The sequence below is a fragment of the Aphelocoma coerulescens genome (assembly GCF_041296385.1).
Source record: "Aphelocoma coerulescens isolate FSJ_1873_10779 chromosome Z unlocalized genomic scaffold, UR_Acoe_1.0 ChrZ, whole genome shotgun sequence".
In the NCBI taxonomy this organism is placed as follows: domain Eukaryota; kingdom Metazoa; phylum Chordata; class Aves; order Passeriformes; family Corvidae; genus Aphelocoma; species Aphelocoma coerulescens.
In genome coordinates this window covers 20,512,948-20,534,645 of record NW_027184085.1, presented here as the reverse complement: position 1 = coordinate 20,534,645, position 21,698 = coordinate 20,512,948, and the positions used below count along the sequence as shown (strand labels likewise).

At 37.8% G+C, this 21,698-nt stretch overlaps 1 protein-coding gene across 3 annotated transcripts in view; it reads right to left on the bottom strand.

Annotated features, from left to right (window-relative positions):
- Positions 1 to 3,588: 3,588 nt before the first annotated feature.
- CWC27 (CWC27 spliceosome associated cyclophilin) overlaps positions 3,589 to 21,698 on the bottom strand; it is a 106,486-nt gene continuing 88,376 nt past the window's right edge. Inside the window, exon 14 of one of the 3 annotated variants that reach the window (XM_069000891.1) lies at positions 3,589 to 4,022. In XM_069000891.1, the coding sequence (XP_068856992.1) occupies positions 3,839 to 4,022 (184 nt within the window). In that variant the 3' untranslated portion in view covers positions 3,589 to 3,838. Of the gene's footprint in view, positions 4,023 to 19,221; positions 19,311 to 21,698 lie in introns of those variants that run through there. The other 2 variants (XM_069000892.1, XM_069000894.1) reach the window with 2 other exon arrangements.

The window sequence follows — 21,698 nt, the reverse complement described above, 5'->3', positions numbered from 1 at the left end:
TACATCATTAGGAACTTTATAAATGTAGCCACTATATGATCAACTCATTCTTTCTTACAGTGCAAGATGTAAGCAAATACCTACATCTTTTACTGAGAATACACAGGTAAGAAGACCCCTCATCTTCTAACAGCCCAAGTTGGTCATCATTTAAGTAATGACAGATGCACATATCTCTGCCAGAATGAGGCAGAGTCTGGAGCTATGCTTTCTGTCTGAAGCTAGTTTTTATGTTGCCAAAACATAACTGTGTCTCTTGCAAACTTGATGTCCTCTAGACGAAAGCAGAGAACATTGGTGTGTAGTTATTTTAACCATTATAGTTCAGACACTCTTCTACTGGGGAAAGGAGACAGTATGGGAAAAACCTCTTCCCAAACTTGTTCATGCTGGAAGCCAGCAGCTCAGGGAAAGTTACCTAATGTGGTATTGCAGACTACACCCCTAGCAGCCTAGGCATAGTGGCTATTTGACAGAAATAAACCAGGCTTTGTTGCAGTTCAGGGTTTTTTTAGCTCCAAAGCAAAAAGGGCACATTGTACTAGCTGTTGGCATCACTGACAGGATTTGAGGCAAGCCTTTAAGCTCTTCTCGAGGATCTTGCTATTAGCAGATCTGACCTAGAAGGACCTTATCTACTCAAAATCCAGCTGGTTTGGAAATGAAAATGCTGACTTTACCAACATAATGGTATCTGTAAGGATGAAAAACTTTCCCCCCACCCTTTCTTTTAATTTAGGAAAGTCACATTCCCTCTTACAAAATGAAAGGCTCAATTAATGCTAAGAATGGCAGGGATGACTGGAAGGAGATGTCTCACAGAACATTTGTCAGCACTGGCCCACTGTGTTAGTAGCAAAGGTGATGTATTGAAATTGCAAGTTAGCTGCCACTAAAAATTGGTAGACCTTTGCTGGTGTAACTCAAAATTCAGTCATAGTCGGGGTTTATACCATTTTTAGCTTAATGTATTGAGTAATCAAAAAAGCAGGTGGTGATGGTGGGGAAGCAGAGCACACAGAGCAATTTTAAACACTGACTTGTCTACAGAAAGGATTACATATCAGCGTTGTGGTTTGCATCTTCAAGCTGGGCAATCTGTGCACGTAACTAGCATTTTTAGGAAGTAAAGCTCACAAGCAACTGTTAAAACATTGGTTTTAAAACACAGACAAATGTTCCTAGCTGTATGTTACAACTATGTAGAGATTATGTGCATGTTTATAGAGACAGGTGAGGTGGTGGCCATAAGGGTGGACGTGGAGGATGCTTAATAGATTTAAGAAAATATCATCAGTCAAAAATCTCACTACCGTAGTACAAATTCTTCCTTCAGCCACAAAACCAACTGTTCCTTCTGTTTTCAGCCATTAACCTAGCTCAGTATGACTGTTTCACAGAGGGAGACACCTGCCCACATTTTATTTCCCATTTGATTTTCAATATTGGCAAATAAAAGGTGTAGCTCTGAGCACACACATTTCACAGTCTATAAAGAATACTGCAATGCTGTACCATTCAACATTTCATGTAATTATAGCAATGCCAGGTAATGAATGAAATAGGTTTGAGTTAAAATCATTCTGGTAGCTTGGCACTATGAGAAACAGGCAGGATTGTTACGGGCAGAATGGGAGTTACCTGTGACACTGCAAACTACTTGTTTCAGAGAAGTGGTATCATTTCAACTTCTTTCTGTGAGGTTCTTAATCTTTGGTGTTGACTTTACCTGAGAATGTACTTCTAACATAAACTTTTCTTAACTTTGCTCCAGATGTCTCTGAAATGAAATACAGAACTACTTTTGCTTCCATGAAATGAATAAAATTTAGACACTTTATCCTATTTCTAAGTGACTCTCAGTTGACTAGTTGTGGTAATTTGATTTTCAATGCATACTTACCAAGAAAATGTCAAGATAGTTATTCTCTTCCTCTTGTCAGGTTACTAGTCCTGGGTATGCAGACCTCTTCCAACTGAGCAGAGCCCTAAAGCCTCCAGTTAAGTTTCCTCTTTATGCTTTTCTCTAGTGCTTAAAACTGGGAATAATCTAATACAGCTTACTCAGAGCTGCTGCAGGTAGTCAGCAAAAAGATTCAGCTAAGAAGGGCGTTAGTCTACTTGTCCATTTATTGACCCATATATCTATCCTCCTTTAGCTTGCAGGAAAAAGATGAAATTAGAACATTTTTCTATGCCAGGGGCACTAACTGTCCTGGAATTGATGCTCAAGGTTCTTTCCAGATCTAGCCCTCACCTTTCCCATGCTCACCACCTTGTCCTCCCCCCATCTCCACGAGAATGGGGGTTTGATATGCTGATTTCCTGAAATGACTGATTTAAGATTTTCTCCACAAAGCAATGAATAAAGGTAGTAGCACATGACATTAGATGTTCTTCACTTTGCCAGCAGCAGCCCGACAGAAAATGACTTAATGATTAAAAAACTTTGACTCACTAGTTTGTGAATGGCCATGTTAAGGAATGTAACCCCTCTTAACTTCTTTACACCATGGCACAGTATAATTCACTCAGCCTAAGAGGAGGATAATGACAGCTTTATACAGGATCTCACTTCACACCTCCAAGCTTTCTCCTTATCTCAAAGGTTGCACTGTGCATTAAAGCTATAGCCTGTATTAATCTAACCTCTGACATTTGGGCCATATTAACCCACCAATGCAGGTTTATGTATCTCACACCTCAAACTCTATCAAGAAATTTGGCAGTGGCAGTTTGATAAGGACACCATACCTTACAGAACTTGTTCTAAAAACAACATCAGCAGAAACACTGCTCTGGTGGCACTTTTTAAAGATCTTGTTCACTCTTCTTTAGCTATTGCCCATTTGGATAATTCATGTTCCTGTGGCACCAGAACTGCTGTAAAGAAGGAGCAACAAAAATTCCTGTTTATCTGTAAAAATATTAACACCCAGGGTTGTAAAAAATGCGGAAATCCTATAAACTGGAAGCTTGAGCTGTTCAATTTTAGATGACAGAATAATTGTTAAAAGCAGGGTTATGCTTTTAATGAGATTTTCTGATGACATTTTCTTCTGTTTCTGTACTGGACTAATTAACAAACCAATCTTCATTACCCGCTACTTTACAGTCAAAGTTCTACCAAAGGAATGTTTTTGGTATTGCAACAAGTGGTTTAAGCAACCATTACAGCATATTCAGATACTCTTTTTTTATTCATGTGGTATGGATAGTGAAATAACACATCCAAAATGTATTATCCCAGCTTCCCAAGCTGGGATCTGTACTGGAATGCGTATTTCAAAGGAAAGAGGCAATAGCCAGATTCTCAAATTAAACTTAGCTTGTTTCAGGAAAGCTGGGACCATTCTAAATGCATCACGTTAATCCTGTGTCACAGTGGTTCAGGCAAGCAAAGTTTACATGTCTTTCAAAGAATAATGAAAATAATTAAAATTGCAGTTTCATAAAATCTTAAAAGCCTGCAGATGGGGTTTCCATCTTCTAACTTCACTCTCACTTTGACAAATTCTCATTCATTATGTTGAAAACTTTTTGATTACACAGTGATTTTGACTATTGCAATTAAAACACAGACAAAAGTCAAGTCACCTGTTTTATTAAATACATAATTCTAAAAACCTTTAAGAGAGGTTGGATAATGAATGCAGTGAGAGCACTTGACCGCAAAACTTAAGAAACAATGATAGCTCTGCTTCAAAACTGCATGACAGGTTCTTGAGAGATTCTTTTTCACACTTGTCCAGTGGTATTTTTAGGATCAGCTTACAAAAGAGCCAGTGCTTTATTGCAGTCACTTTCCAAGGCAGCTCTGGCTAGCTTTACACTCCTTTTATCTCCTTTCCTTTTTTTCTCTCATTATCTTCTTGCTTTCTTCTCTTCTCCTCTTAGTTACAGGATTCCGTGGATCATAAATCTCAAAAGTGTCTTCATCCTGCATGCTTGCATCTTTCACCTTTCTGCTTCTGTCTTCAAACTGAAGCACATGTGACATCCTACAAAAAAACCAAAACCAACTAACTCCAAATCAGTGAAAGAATAGAAGCTATGATTTGTAATTATGATATGCATGGCAAGATTTCTGATTTATTTTTGGGCATAGCAAAAAAGAACTGAACTGGGTTTCTTTTGCTGGTGTTTTTAAAAAAAAAAAATTCTTAAAAGACCCTTATATTATAAGGTAATAATTTTGTAAGCACTCCTTTTGAAAAATACAGCTGAATACAGATAGAGTTGTCTCTGGATTTTATTTCTCATACTAAACTCTGTTTTCTTGTCTTTTTCTGTTTAGCATATCTTCCAAAATGTATGGCAAATTTTTCCCAAGAACAGGGAGTGTTTCTCAAGTTTTCCTATTAGTCAGTCACTTTAAACACCTTTCACCAGGGTGGAAGATTTTACAAAAGTGAGGAAGAGTTTACAAGGAAAATGCTTGAAGTAGGTACACAGAAGATCAAAAGGGGAATGCTTTATGTCCTGCTGCTCCACATTAACTTGGTACAGATTATGCTTTTTAATTACCCCCTGAATACCAGACTAAACAAATGCCTTGTTCAAGTCAATGTTTTTCCTACTGTTGATTAGAAGTTTCCCCCCCCATTAAATACTTCCTAATTTCACCAAATTTCCAATAATCTGAAAACATCACTGTTACATAACTGAGAAGTGGCCCATGTGAATCTCAGGAGGTTCAACAAGCCCAAACTAGGGTCAGGGCAACTGCTGGTATCAACACAGGCTGGAAGGGGAAGTGATTCAAGCAGCTCTGCCAAGAGGAACTTACGGGTGCTGGTGGGTGAGAGGCTGGACATGACCCAGCCATGGGCACTCACAGCCCAGAGAGCCAAACGTGTCCTGGGCTGCATCCAAAGCAGCGCGGCCAGCAGGGCCAGGGAGGGGATTCTGCCCCTCTGCTCTGCTCTGCTGAGACCCCACCTGCAGTGCTGCATCCAGCTCTGGGGTCCCAGCATGGGAACTGCTGGAATGAGTCCAGAGGACTCACACAAAGGTGATTAGAGGGATGGAGCAGCTCTCCTGTGAGGGCAGGCTGAGAGTTGGGACTGTTCTGAAGGCTCTCAGGAGATCTTATTGTAGACTTTCAGTACACAACAGGACTTTATATGACAGATGGTGACAGACTCTTTAGCACGCCCTGTTGTTACAGGACAAAGGGTAAAGGTTTTAAACCAAAAGAGTATGGATTCAGATGAGCTATAAGAAAGACATTTTTTAAGACAAGGGTGGTGAAACACTGGATCAGGTTGCCCAGAGAGGTGGTAAACAATTTTTTCATGGCAAACTCATATGTCTAGGCAAAAACCACACCTAATCTTTGGATCTGGATCAATTTCAAAAATGTCTTTGACTTTGATGGGACAACTTAAGAACTATACTGATTTGAATCTAAGCATATCAATCTTTATAGCATGTCTTTGTCAACAGTCTTTCTGACAGAAAACCCAGGAAAAATAAACAAGTTTCAAAAGGAAAGTTTTGTGGCCAATGAAATACTGCTTTATTGGTGTCTTGCAACACGTAAGATGTTCTGAATTAAACAGTTTTCCAAGAGCTTTAATGCAAATCTCCATGCATAAAGAAAGAGAGGGAGAAAAAGCTCAGTTACTGCAGATTACAATATAGTGCTATTTAAGAAGCCAGAAAAAATTCAAAGCTATAGACCATATGGGATCTGCCTGAATGCTTTAGAAAATTCCTAAAAACAAAAATTGAGAATTATCATCACAATTGATTCTTGACATGTGTGTTTCATAAACACTTAAAGAGTTCTTTCCAGTAAAAAACTTAGGTAGTTTATTACCCTGTCTACACTACTAACACCCAAACTTATTTCATTTAGTCATCTCTACAATTCAGAATAACATAATGTACCATCAGAGTGACTCATGGTTGCATATTTGTAGTTTAATTATAAAAACATTGTCTCACAGTGGAGGGACTGAAGTAATTTATTTTAGCTAACATGCTTTTTGCATTTGTCATATTCTTCTCAACTTATTAAAGATGAGTACACATATCAAATCACTCTATCCTAGTCTGAATTAAAGGCCTAAGAGATGGAGTCATGCCTTGGTGCATGGTTTTAAAGTGTGTTATAGGAGTGTAAGTAGAATTGTATTCACACTTAAGTCCTTTCAACAACTCAGGTTTTCCAGGAATACTATAGCACAGGACATAAGATGCAGGATATAACTAATAGGAATTAAAATTAAATATATCTCTAATTCTTGGGTCAGGCCATACAGTGTCCCAAGTAGTTTGCAAATTAGATGCAGTAGATTCAGACTAAGCAATATTTACTTCTCCCCAAGAGCTGAAAGAAGTCATAGTCTCTGACTCTTATTCATAACTTTCCACTAAGGCATTCCCAGCTGTGATTAAAAATAAGCCAATATTAAGAAACTTTTTGATATTCCCAGAATCAATTTTAGATGCAGCATCTCAGAGGTAAAGTAAAATAAACACAGACTGCAGTGCAGATTTTAAGAAATATTTTCCTTCTGTGAATTTAAGCTTATTTTAGTAAGTCACACATCTTCACAAGTAGACCTGTCCTGCATCTATATAAATGGTAAATCACACTGAATACTGTTTTTAAAAAGCAAATTTTTTTAAGGAACATAAGAAGCATTTAATAATTATTTCTATATTAAGCATTTGAATTTAAACTTATCTTACTCAAGTTCCTCCAACAGAAATGTGCATTTGCATAATTTTCCAAGTGCAGAGCTAGGGTGTAGTTCCACAAATACAAATTTCATAAGACTTTTCCTTGTTCAGTTTATAGCTCTCTTCCCTTCTGCATGCTCCTGGGTTCACTGAGGAGCTGGCTGCCCAGTTAAGTTTCTGCAGTCACTGTGCTGAAAGCATTAACTTATCTATCTCTCGTCTTCAGGAATCCACTAACTTGTGCTTATCACTGATCGCTGACAGCTCATTTTATATAAGAGAGACATTCAATTTTAAAGTACACTTTTCTACAAAATTTAAAGGATGAGAGGTAGTCAGTTCTACCAAACAAAACTCAAAAGAAAACAAATCCAAAGTTTTGCAGCTTAGTTTTTTTTGCTGAAAATTTGTAAAATAAAATAGCTTGCCCAAACTGATGACTCTGGGTCTGAAGTATCTAGGTGTGCAATTGTTGTCATTCTTTATTAGAAGACATAATCACAAAAAGATTTTCTTAACACCTTTTATTAAGAGTGGGCTGCAAACCAGAATAAGCAATCTTTGCATGGATTTATTACTGAAAAGGGTTGATTTTTACCCTGACCAGATGACAGCATCCTACAGGTCAACCACGGTCCTATCCCATGTAATGGGGGAGCAGCTGTTCTGCTGTACTGCATTTCTTTCCTTTAGTGTTACTGAAGAACACTCAGTAGTTGGCTCTCTTCTGTATTCCAAAAATGGAATGTCTTGAAACGTTAGACTGCAATACCCAAATTAATTTAACACAGTTTCAGAGACAGCACAGGATTTCAAAGCTACGTGGAAACTTTTACGGCCTAGTGATATTCTCAGGTCAGCAAACAGACCAGGCTCTTTTGAACTACTCTAGGGAGACAGTACTTGTAAGAAAAGATATGATATACTGTAATCCCTCTGATTTTGAGATGTGTGAGCCATGCACGGGATCTGAACCATATGCCAGCTGCTGACAGGTGGTAGTCATGTTAAGTGTAGCGTAAAGAGAAGCCTGGTAGTCCAACAGCTTTGGCCCTTCCAGAACCCCCTTTGGGAGAAACTGAAGTGGCAATCAGTGAACTGAGTAATTTCAAATTTTGGCAAGAGTAGGGAAGCGCTATGCTTTTGCTCTACTTTTGAAGCTCAAACCTCCAGGTTTCAGTGCATCAGTGATTTTTATACTAACTGAAATGAAAGTGCAGAGCTGTATTGCCTGAGACCACACTTTTTCCCTCAAACTGATATAGCTGTTGGCTGTTACCACCTCCCTACCGCCCCCTTCAACTTTCCTTGCCCAGGTGACCCTACAAAGCAAATCTCCTGGAGCCTGCAGGGAAGCCTAGGACATTATCTTGCACTCACCTACATCAGCATTTTAAACAGGAAATCATCAACAGGTGTGAGCAAAAGTTACATCCTGCCAACTCTGTTGTAAGGGTAATAACTTCTGGCAGAGCAGCAGTCAATTCTTAAGCAGTTTTAGGCAGATGCCTGCACTTTGGAGATGCCTGCATAAAACACTGCAGTTGGTGCCGTGCCTCTTGTTTTTGCATTAAATGCATACAAAATAAAACTAATCATGTTGCTATAAAATTTAGAGTATCATCATTTTGAACATTATGGCTATGTTTTATGATAATTATTGGTTCTTTCCATCAGGTTGCTTAAAATAAACACAGAAGGAGTAAGTATCCGTGTCAAGAATTTCAGTGTTGCCTCTTGCATTGTATAGGCTGTCTTAAAAAATGGGACCACTATGGACCATAACTACTAGTACTACCATTTGTTTCTGAGTTGAACATTGCTTGCAAGTAACATGCTTCCTACTTCTCTCAATTTCACAATGCATCCCATATTTCAAACTAAAACAATGAGAAGTACTCAAATACTACTGCTTTCTTTAAATTATGTTCTACTTGATGCTAGCATTTTCCTTCAAATACAGTAAATTTTGTAGTATAAGCATTAACAATTAATGTAGGAAACATTCTAACGTTTTCCTTCCATCACCCTCAAGATACCTAAGCAGTGGATAGAAAAGTAACTCAAGTGAACAGATGAGAATCCACAGATCAAAGCAAAGGAGATCTCTCTCCCAAGGAAAAAAATTAGGCTGTTCTGGAAGAATGAACTCACTGGCACTCTTTCCACTCCCAGCAGAGTAGTGGGTGGCACAGGAAGAGGAGAGACATTTGAGGAACACTGAGAGACAGTTAAGAGACTACAAAAGAAAAAAATGAGGAAGGTAAAGACTAAAAAAAAGTATAGGAATGAGAAACAAAAACAGAGAGAAAGAGATTGATCAAAATGTAAATGAAGAAAATTGTCAAATGACAGTTGAAAAGAAGCATAAATGTTGAACCAAGGAAAGAGAAACAAGAGTAGAAACAAGACAAAAAGAATGTCAAAGCCATAAAGCAAAGGGAATTTTGAAGGAGGAAATACATTAATAACATCTAGTATTTTTCCAGATTTTTTTTAAATTGAGATGCTACAAGCAAAACAAGCCTCTTGGATCAGGCTGCTGTCATTATTCCTTGCATAACTGTGTCCAAGACCTTTACAAATAATTTTGTAAACACAGTGCAGCAGGAGAGAGGAAGTATGTTTATGTCTCTGATGAAATCTGCAACTATCAGTAAGTGCTCTGTGTAATACAACTCTTGTAAGCAAATTTTGTAGCTTCTGTCTGCCCTACCTCACCATCCAGCTTTCTTTTTCTTCTTGTGCAACATAACCTATCATCCCTATTTCCATGCAAAGGAGTCTTTTAATCCAAGTCTCTCTCCCTTACAGATCATTAAAGGAAAAACAATTTTTTACCACATACTTGAAGTAGGTTTTGATTCTTACAGCAGTGAGGGTTGATATCCTAAGTACCATGATAGACCCAATCTCAAAGATGGATTCATCTCTCTAATTATCACTGTTTCACACAGCCACTTCTGTCTCAAAAAAGATGTTTCAAAAAATAATTTCCTTTACTATTTTTTGTCTCATTAACTCATATCACTGGAGCTGTGGTAAATTACCTACAAAAGCCTGTACCCCTGTACTTGGTATTTAAAGCTTACACTGTATCACACATTTCCACTAAGCCTAGTTTGCCAAACCAGGTGTGATTTCACTTTAACTAAGTTTATAATCAGAGAACCATAGAAGCACTAAGGTTGGAAAAGACGTTTTGAATCAACAAGTTTGACCATTGATCCAGCACTGCCAAGCCCACTAAACCATGTCCTGAAGTGCCACATTTACATGTCCTTTAAATACCTGCAAGGATGGTAACTCAGCCACTTCCCTGGGCAGCCTGTTCCCAAGCCTGACAACCTTTCTGGTGAAGAAAATTTTCACTGATATCCAACTCAAACCTCCCCTGGCTCAACTTGAGGCCACATGCTCTTGTCCTATCACTTGTTAACTGGGAGAAGAGACTGACTCACACAATACCTTCCAGTAATAATTTCTGGTCATAGGTTTCTGCTGTGATTATTACCACTAAGAGGTTTCAGACTTTCTTCTTTTCACAACTTGTTTTGCCATTCCACATTACTTGTTTCTCTTTCCTCATCTCCCTTCCTCATGATCAGATATCTTGTCCCTTTTTTAATGCTTTTGTAACACCATGTATTTTTCATGTTTATTGACTTGATAATTAAAAAGAGAAATAAGGTTTGTTATTCAGATCTAGCCAAATTCAAATAATTAGTTTTTCCATAGAAGTTTTAAATGTTAAAAAAATGCTTAGAAGAGTAGTGAGAAAAGTTATAAATACAGCCATACTGCTGTCCACTTCAAAGGTTAAGTATTCATATCAAATACTTACTACATCAAATTAATATTGTTTCAATCCATGTTAGTGACTATGATACAGTAAGCAGATTTTACATGGAAATTTTAAATTTTACTATTGCTATAAACCCCCCCACCCCACCCCATTGTCCTGAGGTTAATTTCAAGACACTAAAGAGGCATTTTCTGGTTTTCAGATGAATGGAGTACTATTAGCTGACAATATTTCAGCTTTCAGCTGTTTGTGCTGGTTTTGGCTGGGGTAGAGTTAACTTTCTTCACAGTGGCTGGTGGCTGTGTTTTGGACTTGTGCTGGACACAGGGTTCATAATATAGAGATGTTTTTGTTATTGCTGAGCAGAGCTTACACAGAGCCAAGGCCTTTTCTGCTTCTCTTACTGCCACGCTGGTAAGGGGACTGGGGGTGCATGGGAGGCTGAGAGGAGACACAGCCAGGACAGGTGATCCCAACTGACCAAAGGGATATTCCAGACCCTGTGACATCATGCTCAGTATACAAAGTGGGGGGAAGAAGGAGGAAGGGGGAATGTTTGGAGCAATGGTGTTTGTCTTCCCAAGTTACTGTCATGCAGGATGGGGCCCTGCTCTCCTGGAGATGGCTGAACACCTGCCTGCCCATGGGAGGAAGGGAATTCATTCCTCCATTCACTTTGCTTGTATGCGGGGCTTTTGCTTTCTTTATTAAACTTTGTGTATCTCAACCCATGAATTTTTCAAGTTTTGCCCTTCCGTTTCTCTCTTTGAGCCTGCTGGTGGGGCAGCGAGCGAGCAGCTGCCTGGGGCTTGGCTGGGTTAAACCACAACAACAATGGAGGTATGACTGCTGCTCTTGCACAAAGCAAAAATGTCCCCAGTGTTAAGCAAGTAAAACTCATGAAAACACGCTTTAAAAATATTATACAAAGTCAGCCTGTACACTTCTGTTAACTATGACTAACCCTTTGAACTTGTATACTACAGTTACTGAAGGACTGAAAATTGGCTTAACCTCTTCAGAATAACCAGCAAGTTTTGGGTCCTCCACAGGACAAAGAATTAATTGTTTATATTTTCTCATTGTATTGGCCTACAGCATAAAATTATCAGAACAGAACTTCTGCAGAAATTTCTAAAAACATACTTTTTGAGATCGTTTATTTGAATGTTATATGCTTACTTTTACCACAAAATAATCACTGCAAAAATTATATGAAATTAATAGTTTCACTAACCATGGGACCTCCAGCTTAAAAAGAACCTCAAAGATACCAGTTTTTGCAAAGCTAACAACAAAGCAACCTAATCCTGGCAAAGACTAATATATTATTGTATCCTTGGATTGTTCAAGATAGTACTAACAATCTTTTTCCCTTGAAAGAGCATTTAATTGTAAGCAACCTTCTAAGAGAAATTAAAATCACCTTAACTATGAAAAAGCTCACCTTATTCAATGATAATCTGTGGGAAAATGTGATGAGTTCTCATAGTATGAGAACTATGTAAAACTGTGATGACTTACTTTTTCAAGCAATAGGTATTTTTCTATATAAAATTCAGTTATCCTATCTTCATATTGCTTCTGTTCTATAACAATTCATGTAGAGTATATTTATACTACATCCTTGACCCCTTCACAAAAATGTTAAGTAGTTTAATGCAAGAAGACGGGTGCTTTAAATAGACAACTGCTCCTAGTAGAGTAGATTGGTATGGAAGACTAAAATGCGAATTCCAGATGTTGTTCCAGAAAGCACATCAGTGAGAAAAACTCTACATAGCATTTACTACAAGGACATGGGAATCACCACACTGGAACAGAGCAGTGATCTATCCAGTCCAGCATCCTGTCTCTGGCAATAGCTTGTACAACATCTGATACTCTGAAGTCAGTCAGCAAATCACCTCCCCAAGTTAACACAAACAGTCAGGCATTATCGTATCACCACAGCACAGAGCTGAAGTGAAAAGAAAGGAGAGTATTTCTAGCACAAAAATACTCATATTTTCATAACATTCAGCTTTCTCTAGACACCCTCCCTTCTCTTTTGCCCCTTTCTCTCTCATTCTAAATATATCCAAATCCTTACTTAAATATGTCAATACTGAGACGAAGTTGGGGTGCTTGAAAAGGTGTGTAAATATGCAGGAAGCTTAAATCAGGCTAAAAAAGATTTAGAAGATTATTTCTTCATTCTTCACTAGATTTTGCTGGCAATAAAAAAAAAGTAAGATTTCCAGACAGTAAATCTAACACTAGATATCCCTTGACTAAAGCACGGATCATCTCTGAATTTAAGTCAAACAGTAGTCAAAGCTCAGATGCCTAGTCCAAATAAGCTCAGATATAGAGGAATTAAAAAAAAATAAACAAGAAAAACCCCCACTCCAAATGCTGAGATTCTCAGACATGCTGAACAGCTAGAAGCAACCAACATCAGCAGAAGAACAATTTGTTAATATGAATTACTGACTGAAGCAGTGGGGTAGGGGTTGGCATTTACAGATCAAGCAAGGTCTGACCATATTCTAGTGGTACAGGGGTGAAGGTGGAGACAAAACTGGAGGAAAAAGAGAAAGATTTACAGCAGAAGAGTTTTTTTCTTTCTTCCTTTAAAGGTTAGTGGCAGTCCTAAAACCCAAACAAAAGCTTATTTTTTTGCCAAATAGAAAAGAAACCTCTCTTTCCAATGTGTTTCTAATACAGATCTCTGGCATTCATTTATCCTTTGTAACAATCAAGTAAGTATTTTGTCAACTTTTAAAATATGTAGTTGAGTAAATCAATGGCCTTAGCAGGAGAGACCTAATATAGAGCCAGTTTTTCCAGACTAGTGAAGGAACGCTGGCTGAAGTCTGGATGGGAGGAGGGGAGCAAACATGGCTCTAATCCATCTTTGTGCCTCACTGGCATAAATTACAGCAGCACTTTTTCTGTCATTCCCCAAGCTAGCATCAGCATGTAAAAAAGACTGCAGCTTAGTTTTCAGGGGTTTACTGTGTTTGTCACAGTTAAGCTTCTGCAACTGAAGCTGCAAAGACTAGTGCTAATCTTGAGGAAGCTATATTTCATAATTCTAAATCTGAGGTATTGTAGTAAAGAAAAAACTGCATTTTAGAAAATGTATATAAAGCAAGGTTTATAAGAGAAATATAATCAATATTTTTCAGGTGTATATCCTGAAGAACTTCACCCTGCAAAGTTCAATAGTATATGCTGCAGTAAATAGGAAATCCTGGAAATAAAATGGAACATATTATCAAATGTATATAGAGTAATTACTAACATTGTGCATTGTGATTTAGTTCTTATTAGAAATTAAATACTGTAACATAAAAACAGTCTGGCTAACTTCAACATTTACCTGATCCTGAAACTGCTTTTTCAATTAAAAAAAATCCAAGCCCAAACCAATTCTAGCCTATACTCTACAACAGACATTGAAAAGTCTGTTGTATCAATGACTTGATACTATTTTAAGACCGAACTCTCTCTCTGTTACAAAGCCTTTTACTGTAAGAATACAAAGTAAGTAAAATATTGAGTGTTTCCACTCCTAACTGTGCCACATTTCTAATAAAACCGATCATAAATATTCTGAAAGGAGTTTTCCTTGTATTATTAACATAACATTTCTTAAAGATGATAGAGGGCATAACTACTGATGCTGGATAAATAATACCTTCATTCAATATACAGATTTATTTTTTGTTTGTTCTGGAGTAAAATAAAACTATCTCTACATACTGAGTAAAAAATTGTAACTCAAAGTGCAATTTATGTCCTGGCAAAAAGAACTTAGCATTCACTCCCAACATTCCCACAATATTTAAGTGGCCTCAGTGACAGTTTTCTGAAATTTGGATTACTGTATCTGACTTATATAAACCAGGCTGCACTTCAAATGATTAGCACTGAACTTTTGTGAGGTTTTTTTTGTCCAGAGAACCAATACATTAATAAAAACAGACTTATTCCTTTCAATTTCTGCTATAATCAGGTGATCTGATCTATGTAAAGCATCACTGTGCAAATCAAAATATTCTGTGACCAAGAAGATATGTTTAAAAGCTTTTTAAGAGGCACGAGATTTTAAACAGTGCATTAAATTAAGCAGTGTCATTAAATTAACTTGAATTGGTTTTAATCCTCATTATCTTACATGAGGTTTTTTTTACAAATAACTTAGAGGACAATAGTTTTGACAACACTAGCAATTACACAACATCGACATGAAACAATCCATTAAGCAAGACCTGAAATACAAACAGAAGACCTTTACTATCACACAATTTTCACAACAATTTTTGTGCAAATTGGAAGGTATTTTCAGGTATTGACTTTTTCACTTCAATTTTAAAAAATGCCTCATACCTTTTCCTATACCTCAAATTAACCAACATTTAGAATAGTTTAGACTCAACAAAGGTAAGTAACCACAAGAATTTCAGACTGAAAAACCATGTGGAAAGCTACCACCTCATTCCAAATTCCCATTTTATTCATTCTTTCTTGCCCTACAGTATATCTGAAAGCTGAATGGATTTATGTTGTTTCAAATAAAAAGAAAGACTAAGTTTCAGAGTCTAGACATACTTCCAAAAATACTTAAGTGACTTATTTATATTTGTCACTTAGTTACAGCTGTGACAGCACTCCACAGGGAAGGAAAAAGCTGATCTCTTGTAAAGATTAAGAAGCTTTGTGTTCACATATAACACCTTACATTCCACCCAGGAAACACTGCAGTGGTGCAGTTATGAAGCACTGGCATCACATGCTATTAATTAAATGAACTATGTAGCATGCTGGCAGTCTCAGTCAAATTCTAAAAGGCTGCAGAGTGCTTTACTGAGAGCAGATAAAGGCCAGTGATGAGATTTGAATCCTGAAGGAGAAATTCTAAACTTCTAGCCAGGTGCAGAATGAAGGAAAAATTACTGGGCTTCACTGTAACAGAAACTCTAAAACCAGCTGAGGGTCTACTTGCAGCCCTGACTTGTGAACTGATGAGATTAGTAACAGACCAAATCCTTCTACTGAGGATGACACATATTTTGGCTGATTCCCTGGTGGCAACAATTTTAATGCACTTCACATAATCATGTTCATCTGGTAAGGAACAACTTTCACATGTTAGTATTTCAGTTTCTACGCTGAATATTGAAGGTCCAACAGGATGAATTTGGCATTTTCCATGAAGTCAAAACTGAAGAAGTAACATATAGTAATAGTAAAGTAAGTAAAAAGTAATAATAAAGCCGTATTTATCAGAACACAGATTACCACTATGGAAACAGTTTTCAAGCAGGAACAGAATATTGCCTCAATGCAATGTTCATATTATAGAAACATAGAATGGTGTGGGTTGGAAGGAACATTTAAAGGTCACCCAGTCCAACCCCACTGCCATGGGTCATCTGCCACCTCTCTGGGCAACCTGTTCTAGTGCCTCTATCCTCTGAGTAAAGAATTTCTTCCTAGTATCTAATCTAAACCTCTCCTCTTTTAATTTAAAATCATTACTTCTCATCCTGTCCCTATCTGCCCAAGTAAAAAGTCACTCCCTCTTTCTTTTAATCACCCTTTAATTACTGAAATAAGTACCACAATAAGGTCTCTTCAGAGCCTTCTCTAACCTAGTCTGAACAACCTCAGCTCTCAGCCTTTTCTCACAGGAGAGGTATTCCAGCCACCTCTGATCATTTTTGCGTTCCTTCTCTGGACCAGCTCAAAAAAGTCCATGTCCTTCCTGTGCTGGGACCCCAGAGCTGGATGCAGCACTGCAGGTGGGGTCTCAGCAGAGCAGAGGGGCAGAATCCCCTCCCTGGCCCTGCTGGCCGTGCTGCTTTGGATGCAGCCCAGGACAGGACACATTTGGCTCTCTGGGCTGTGAGTGCCCATGGCTGGGTCATGTCCAGCCTCTCACCCACCAGCACCCCCAAGTCCTTCTGGGCAGGGCTGTTTGCAGTGAGATCATCTCCCAGTCTGTGCTTTTGTTTGGGATTGCCCTGGCCCAGCTGCAGCACCTTGCACCTGGCCTTGCTGAACTTTTTGAGGCTCACATGAACCTGTTTCTCAAGTTTTTCCAGGTGCCCCTGGATGGCATCCCATCTTTCTGTTGTGTCACCTGCACTGCTCAGCTTCCTGTCGCCTGCAAATGTACTGAGGGTGCACTCGGTCCCACTGTCTCTGTCACTGATAAAGATACTTCTTGATCAGTCCCAAGAAGTGAATGAACGGGCATGTGTTTTCAGTCAATCCAAAAAATAACCCATCAGACTTCCCACCCTATGTGTCTTCCATTATAAGGTTCTGTAAACATGACTTGGTTTTGTGCACAATGCATGGTATTTTAGTGGTATGGAGTGATGATCATTTTGAGTTTTCAGTTACTTGATAAAGACAATGAAGTTTTAAATTCAAGAACGGTACTGGAGTTGATTCCTGAACATTTTTGTGCATTTTTTCTGTGAGACTGCATAAATAATGGAGATCCTACATAGATATATGCTAAATTGACTCGGCAACCTGGTGAGTTTTCAAAAAGGAATGTGGTCATTTCTTTACTACAGAAAATTCCACCAACTCAAAAGCTGCCATAGCACTAGATATACTTCCAGTATGTCAATAAATCTTGCAGTTTCAGGAAGCCTCCACTTGTTTTAAAAGATCAGAAAGAAGAGTGTAAGACAGTCCAGAACTTTGGTTAAGGACATGACGTGTGGATTTTTATAGCAGAGAATCTGTTCCTTCCACAAAAAACAGTATTCCATATGGAAAAGCATAGAAATATTTCTAACATTTCACAAGCATGTAAAGTTGCTAAAAATTCAGCTGGAGAGCCCTGTTTTTAGGAGTAGATAGCCATAGTTTAATGTCAAAGTGAAAAGATTAATGTGGTAAGAATTGGTTAGTTCATTTCCACTTATGACTGTACCGGGGAAGAATATAATTACAGCACATATGTATAGTATGAAGTTTTAAATGTTTATTGGAGTCTTTAGAATTCATGTGATTTTGGCAAACAGGAGTAGCAGTATGAAAAATGGGATACAATTTAAAAAGTGCAATGGCTAAATTCTAATAAGAGTGATCAACAGTATGGGTACAGGACAGAACTAAGTTAGGCCACTGTTCTGGGTTGCAGTGTATTCTATTACCATCCTCATGAGCTGTGGAAATCAGGTGGGGCAGTGTTTCCTTACCTCCTCCCCATAGACTATCTTGCTGTTAATGGCCCATCATTGTCCTGCTGCATGACTCAGAGATAACTCCCTCCAGACTATCTTCTGTTAACGAGCCTAATCAACACTTGGCCTCATTACTCATTATCCCATTGTGAGATGCTCCACCCAGAGGGAGGAACCAAGCATCCCATCCTGGATAGAATCTGAGACTGAGCACCAGAGACAACTCTTTCCACTGGATTTCCAGAGGACAGGAGCTACACAGCCACCACTGGACTTTCTGAGGAAGAGCAGACCCCTTCTACTACAGGATCACCACTTCAGAGGATTGCAGCCACCATTCTACCAGACTGCTACCACCACCCTGCCTAACAGGGACTCAGGTTGTATCTTGACTCTGTCAGTGTTTTACTTTCTTTTCCTTTTCTTTAATTTCCATTAAATTGTTATTCCGACTTGGTGCCTCCCACTGGTTTGTTTTCAAAGTAGCACAGCCACCATTCAATAGGAAAGGATTTGTGGCTTAGAAAGGATTGGAAACCAGACATGAATAAACCAGCAACAAAATAAAGTAATCCTTCCACTCAACACGGACAAAGACTTAGCTGAGTACTGTATCTAGTCTCAGATTTCACATTTTGAAAGAAGCACTTAGAACTCTCAGAATTACTTGATGGAAATGTTTCAGAGTACTAAGTACCACTCTTATCCTATTTGAAGAGAAATATTTTGCACAGATTAACTGAAACAATTAATTTTTGAATGTATGTGATTGCATCAGAATTTTTTAATCTCATCACTGGATTCTCTCTATGAAAAATATTTTGTCATGTTCACAGGATCTACATCATTAGTTTCATTATCAGCAGGTGCTGTAACACCTTCTGGAATGAAATCTGTGTTTGACTATGGTTGTAACTATTTGATATTATAATCAGAATCCTGAAGTGTCACTACTACCTGAATGGGTATCACATGCATGCAATTGTATGTGTTGCAGTAGTCTAAATCCTAAACAAGATGAGTAGCAGCAGCGTTCTGTGTAAATGCAGCCTGTGTAATGTTTTCTCTTTCAAATTCAGGCCTATCAAGTAAACCAAGTGGCAAGTATCAAGTAGATGAACTATTCCAGCTAGGTCTTCTGTTGTGACTTACTTGGTTTTCATAATACTAGTCTCTAAGCAAACGACACCTTACTGCCACTATGTTTGACCTCACCTACATTTTGGAGTACAGTCTTCTTGGTTAAGATTTTAAGTTGAGAATGTAACTGAGTTCTGCCAGATAATCTCTACCTCTGCAGCACTCTATACAACCTTTAAGAAAGAGAAGAATCAAGTAATGCATCTGACTCCTTATTTGGATTGTAAGCAAATAAAGAACAACTAGTGATCAAATAGTACTGACGACATCCAACAAATCATTAAGAGAAAAGCACCAACACTAGTTCTCAACATGAAGCCACAAGGAAAATAATACCTGGAAGAACTCCGATCAAGAATGTCTTTCCAAGGTACCTAGATGCTGTCAAATTGTGTCCACTTAGTTACTGTCAGACATTTTTATTCTCTGATCCCTTCTTTGAGCAGATACCATGTTTATTATGATATTTTTGAATTCTGCAAGGGAAATTGGATTTTGATTGCTGCAGACAAATATAGATAATCATTCCCACACAGCAGTAGAGGTTGCAATAAAATGCCTCAGTAAAGATTCTGATATTCCACATTAATACTTAGTATTATACCTTTCTCTTCAGCACTCTTCACAACATTTCCTCAGATGCGTTCTTAGACAGTAAAATCTGGTAATAATTATCAAACACCATACCCACTGTTTACAATAGAGTCATATTTCTTCTTTTTTTATTGCATAAAAAGTAGAATGCTGCTGAAAAGTGCCCAAACATCTGCTATGTGCCATGCCAATACAGCAGCTCAGCCAAATATGCAGAGAGAAGTTTGCCAAATAAAAGAAAACATAACAAATTGGTAATGGTTTCTATCTTGACAGAGAATGAAAATTATACCTCAATGTGTGGCCACTCATGGACACATAAAAATGTCTTAAAGGCAATCATTTTACCTCAGATAACACACCCTGACAGTAGAGCAAAGCATATTGGCAGGCTTTCCCTTCCCATAAAAACAGCAACCATGACCTACAAAATGGCCTGGAGGAATCATGTAGTTTGTATGTTTCATATATGCATATGTCATACACTAATTGTATTTAATAAAAATAAAATAAAGTAAAATACTGTCTTTTGAGAAGTAGATTCAAATTAAGACAGAATTTTAAAATGTAAAGTCAGTATAGTTATATCAAATACTCCTATACAACAAAGGTACTGAAAATGTAAACACTTAATCCAAAATACGCAATTTAACTTTTCAAGTGCTTCTAACAGTCATTAATAGCTTTCTGAAGATTTCATTGCTCTGTTAATGTTGTTTACAGCCCATTTGCGTAACCTACATTTTACAATTTACTTGGCCTCAAAGTAAATTATTTGGAAACAGACTGTCTCATCTGTCTGTAAAGTTAACATGCACACTTACTGCGTTGCAAAATTAGTATGATATTAATTATTAGTCTATTATGTAGTTTCATATTATTCCAAGTGTCTGTTTTAGTGCAATTCTGAATGTAGTATTATTTTCTGAACAAAAATACAACTTCATAATCTGAAATTGCAACAGTTTGTCACTCAGTAGGAATTACAGTGGATAGTATTACTGACAACTAGTTATTCAGGTTTGGGGTTTTTTTTTCAGTTATTACTGACAATATCAGTAGTTACTCAGAAAGAAATAGGAAAGATATGTTTGAACTCTATAGAAGTATTTAAAAGACTGATTGTACTACTGTGATGAAAAAATATTTGACATAAAGATCAAGTTAATGAGAAGCTCATAAAAAGGCCAGATAAGAGAATCTTATACTGGACACGGGAGGTTTAGACCACATATTTGGAAGTATTTCTATACCAAGAGGGTGGTCAAACACTGGAACAGGCTTCCTGGAGAGGAGATCAATGCCCCTAGCCTGTCAGAGGTATTTGGGCAATACCAACATGCTATAGCTTTTGGCCAGCCCTGAAGCAGTCAGGCAGTTGGACTGGATAAATCACTGTAGGTCTCTTCCAACTGAAACAGTTGCTCTATAATTCTTGGAGGACTTAGAAGCACTTTGGTAGCTCAGAAGGATCTCAAAATATCAGTGAAATCCAAGGATCTCGAAATGTATATTGTATGTTATCTCTCATCCTCAAAGAGACTGAGGCAGGAAAAGACATAATGAAGGAAGAAAACATGGTTTGAAGAAGCAACAAAATTATTTTAAGTCATCTGGGATACAGAAATACTGGTTGTCTTAAAATACTTGCCAAGAACTTTCTTAAGGTTTCTATTTTACTGGTAGTTTTGCTGTAGCTCTGATGGCTTATGCATACAACTATGGAAAAAACTGTAGGCAGAAACAGCCTATTTTGTTGGACCAGCTGTAGCGTTTGCCTTATAAATGGAGATGATCTATCCTAACAAAGCTTTTTTGCTAGGATTTTTCTTTTTTTCTAGGCATTTTATGCATTTTTGCATTATGCATACTGATTTTTATCCCCTTGCTTACCTGAGGTGGGTTCTTTGCATGAAAGATGAACATGAGACAACAGGGTACACACTGCTTCCTTGACTGAGAGGTGTTGAGACAATAAATTCTGCAGTGCTTTATCAACTTCAGTAATACCCCACTTCCTTGGGGTCACCTTACACTTCAGATCAGTCAGTCTATCTTCATCTCATCCATCATTTAAAAATACTTACCATCCCCAACACACAGTTTTAGAAGGACTTAAAACTACAGAAAGCTAAGTGTCATCTACTCTTATGCCTTTATTTTCAGAGTGCTAAACAAATATATTTTAGCTGACTCCTAATGCAGCAGCTGCCTTCACATTTGGTGTTTTCTGCTACTGAAATTCTGCTTACCAGTAAGACTATGTTAGT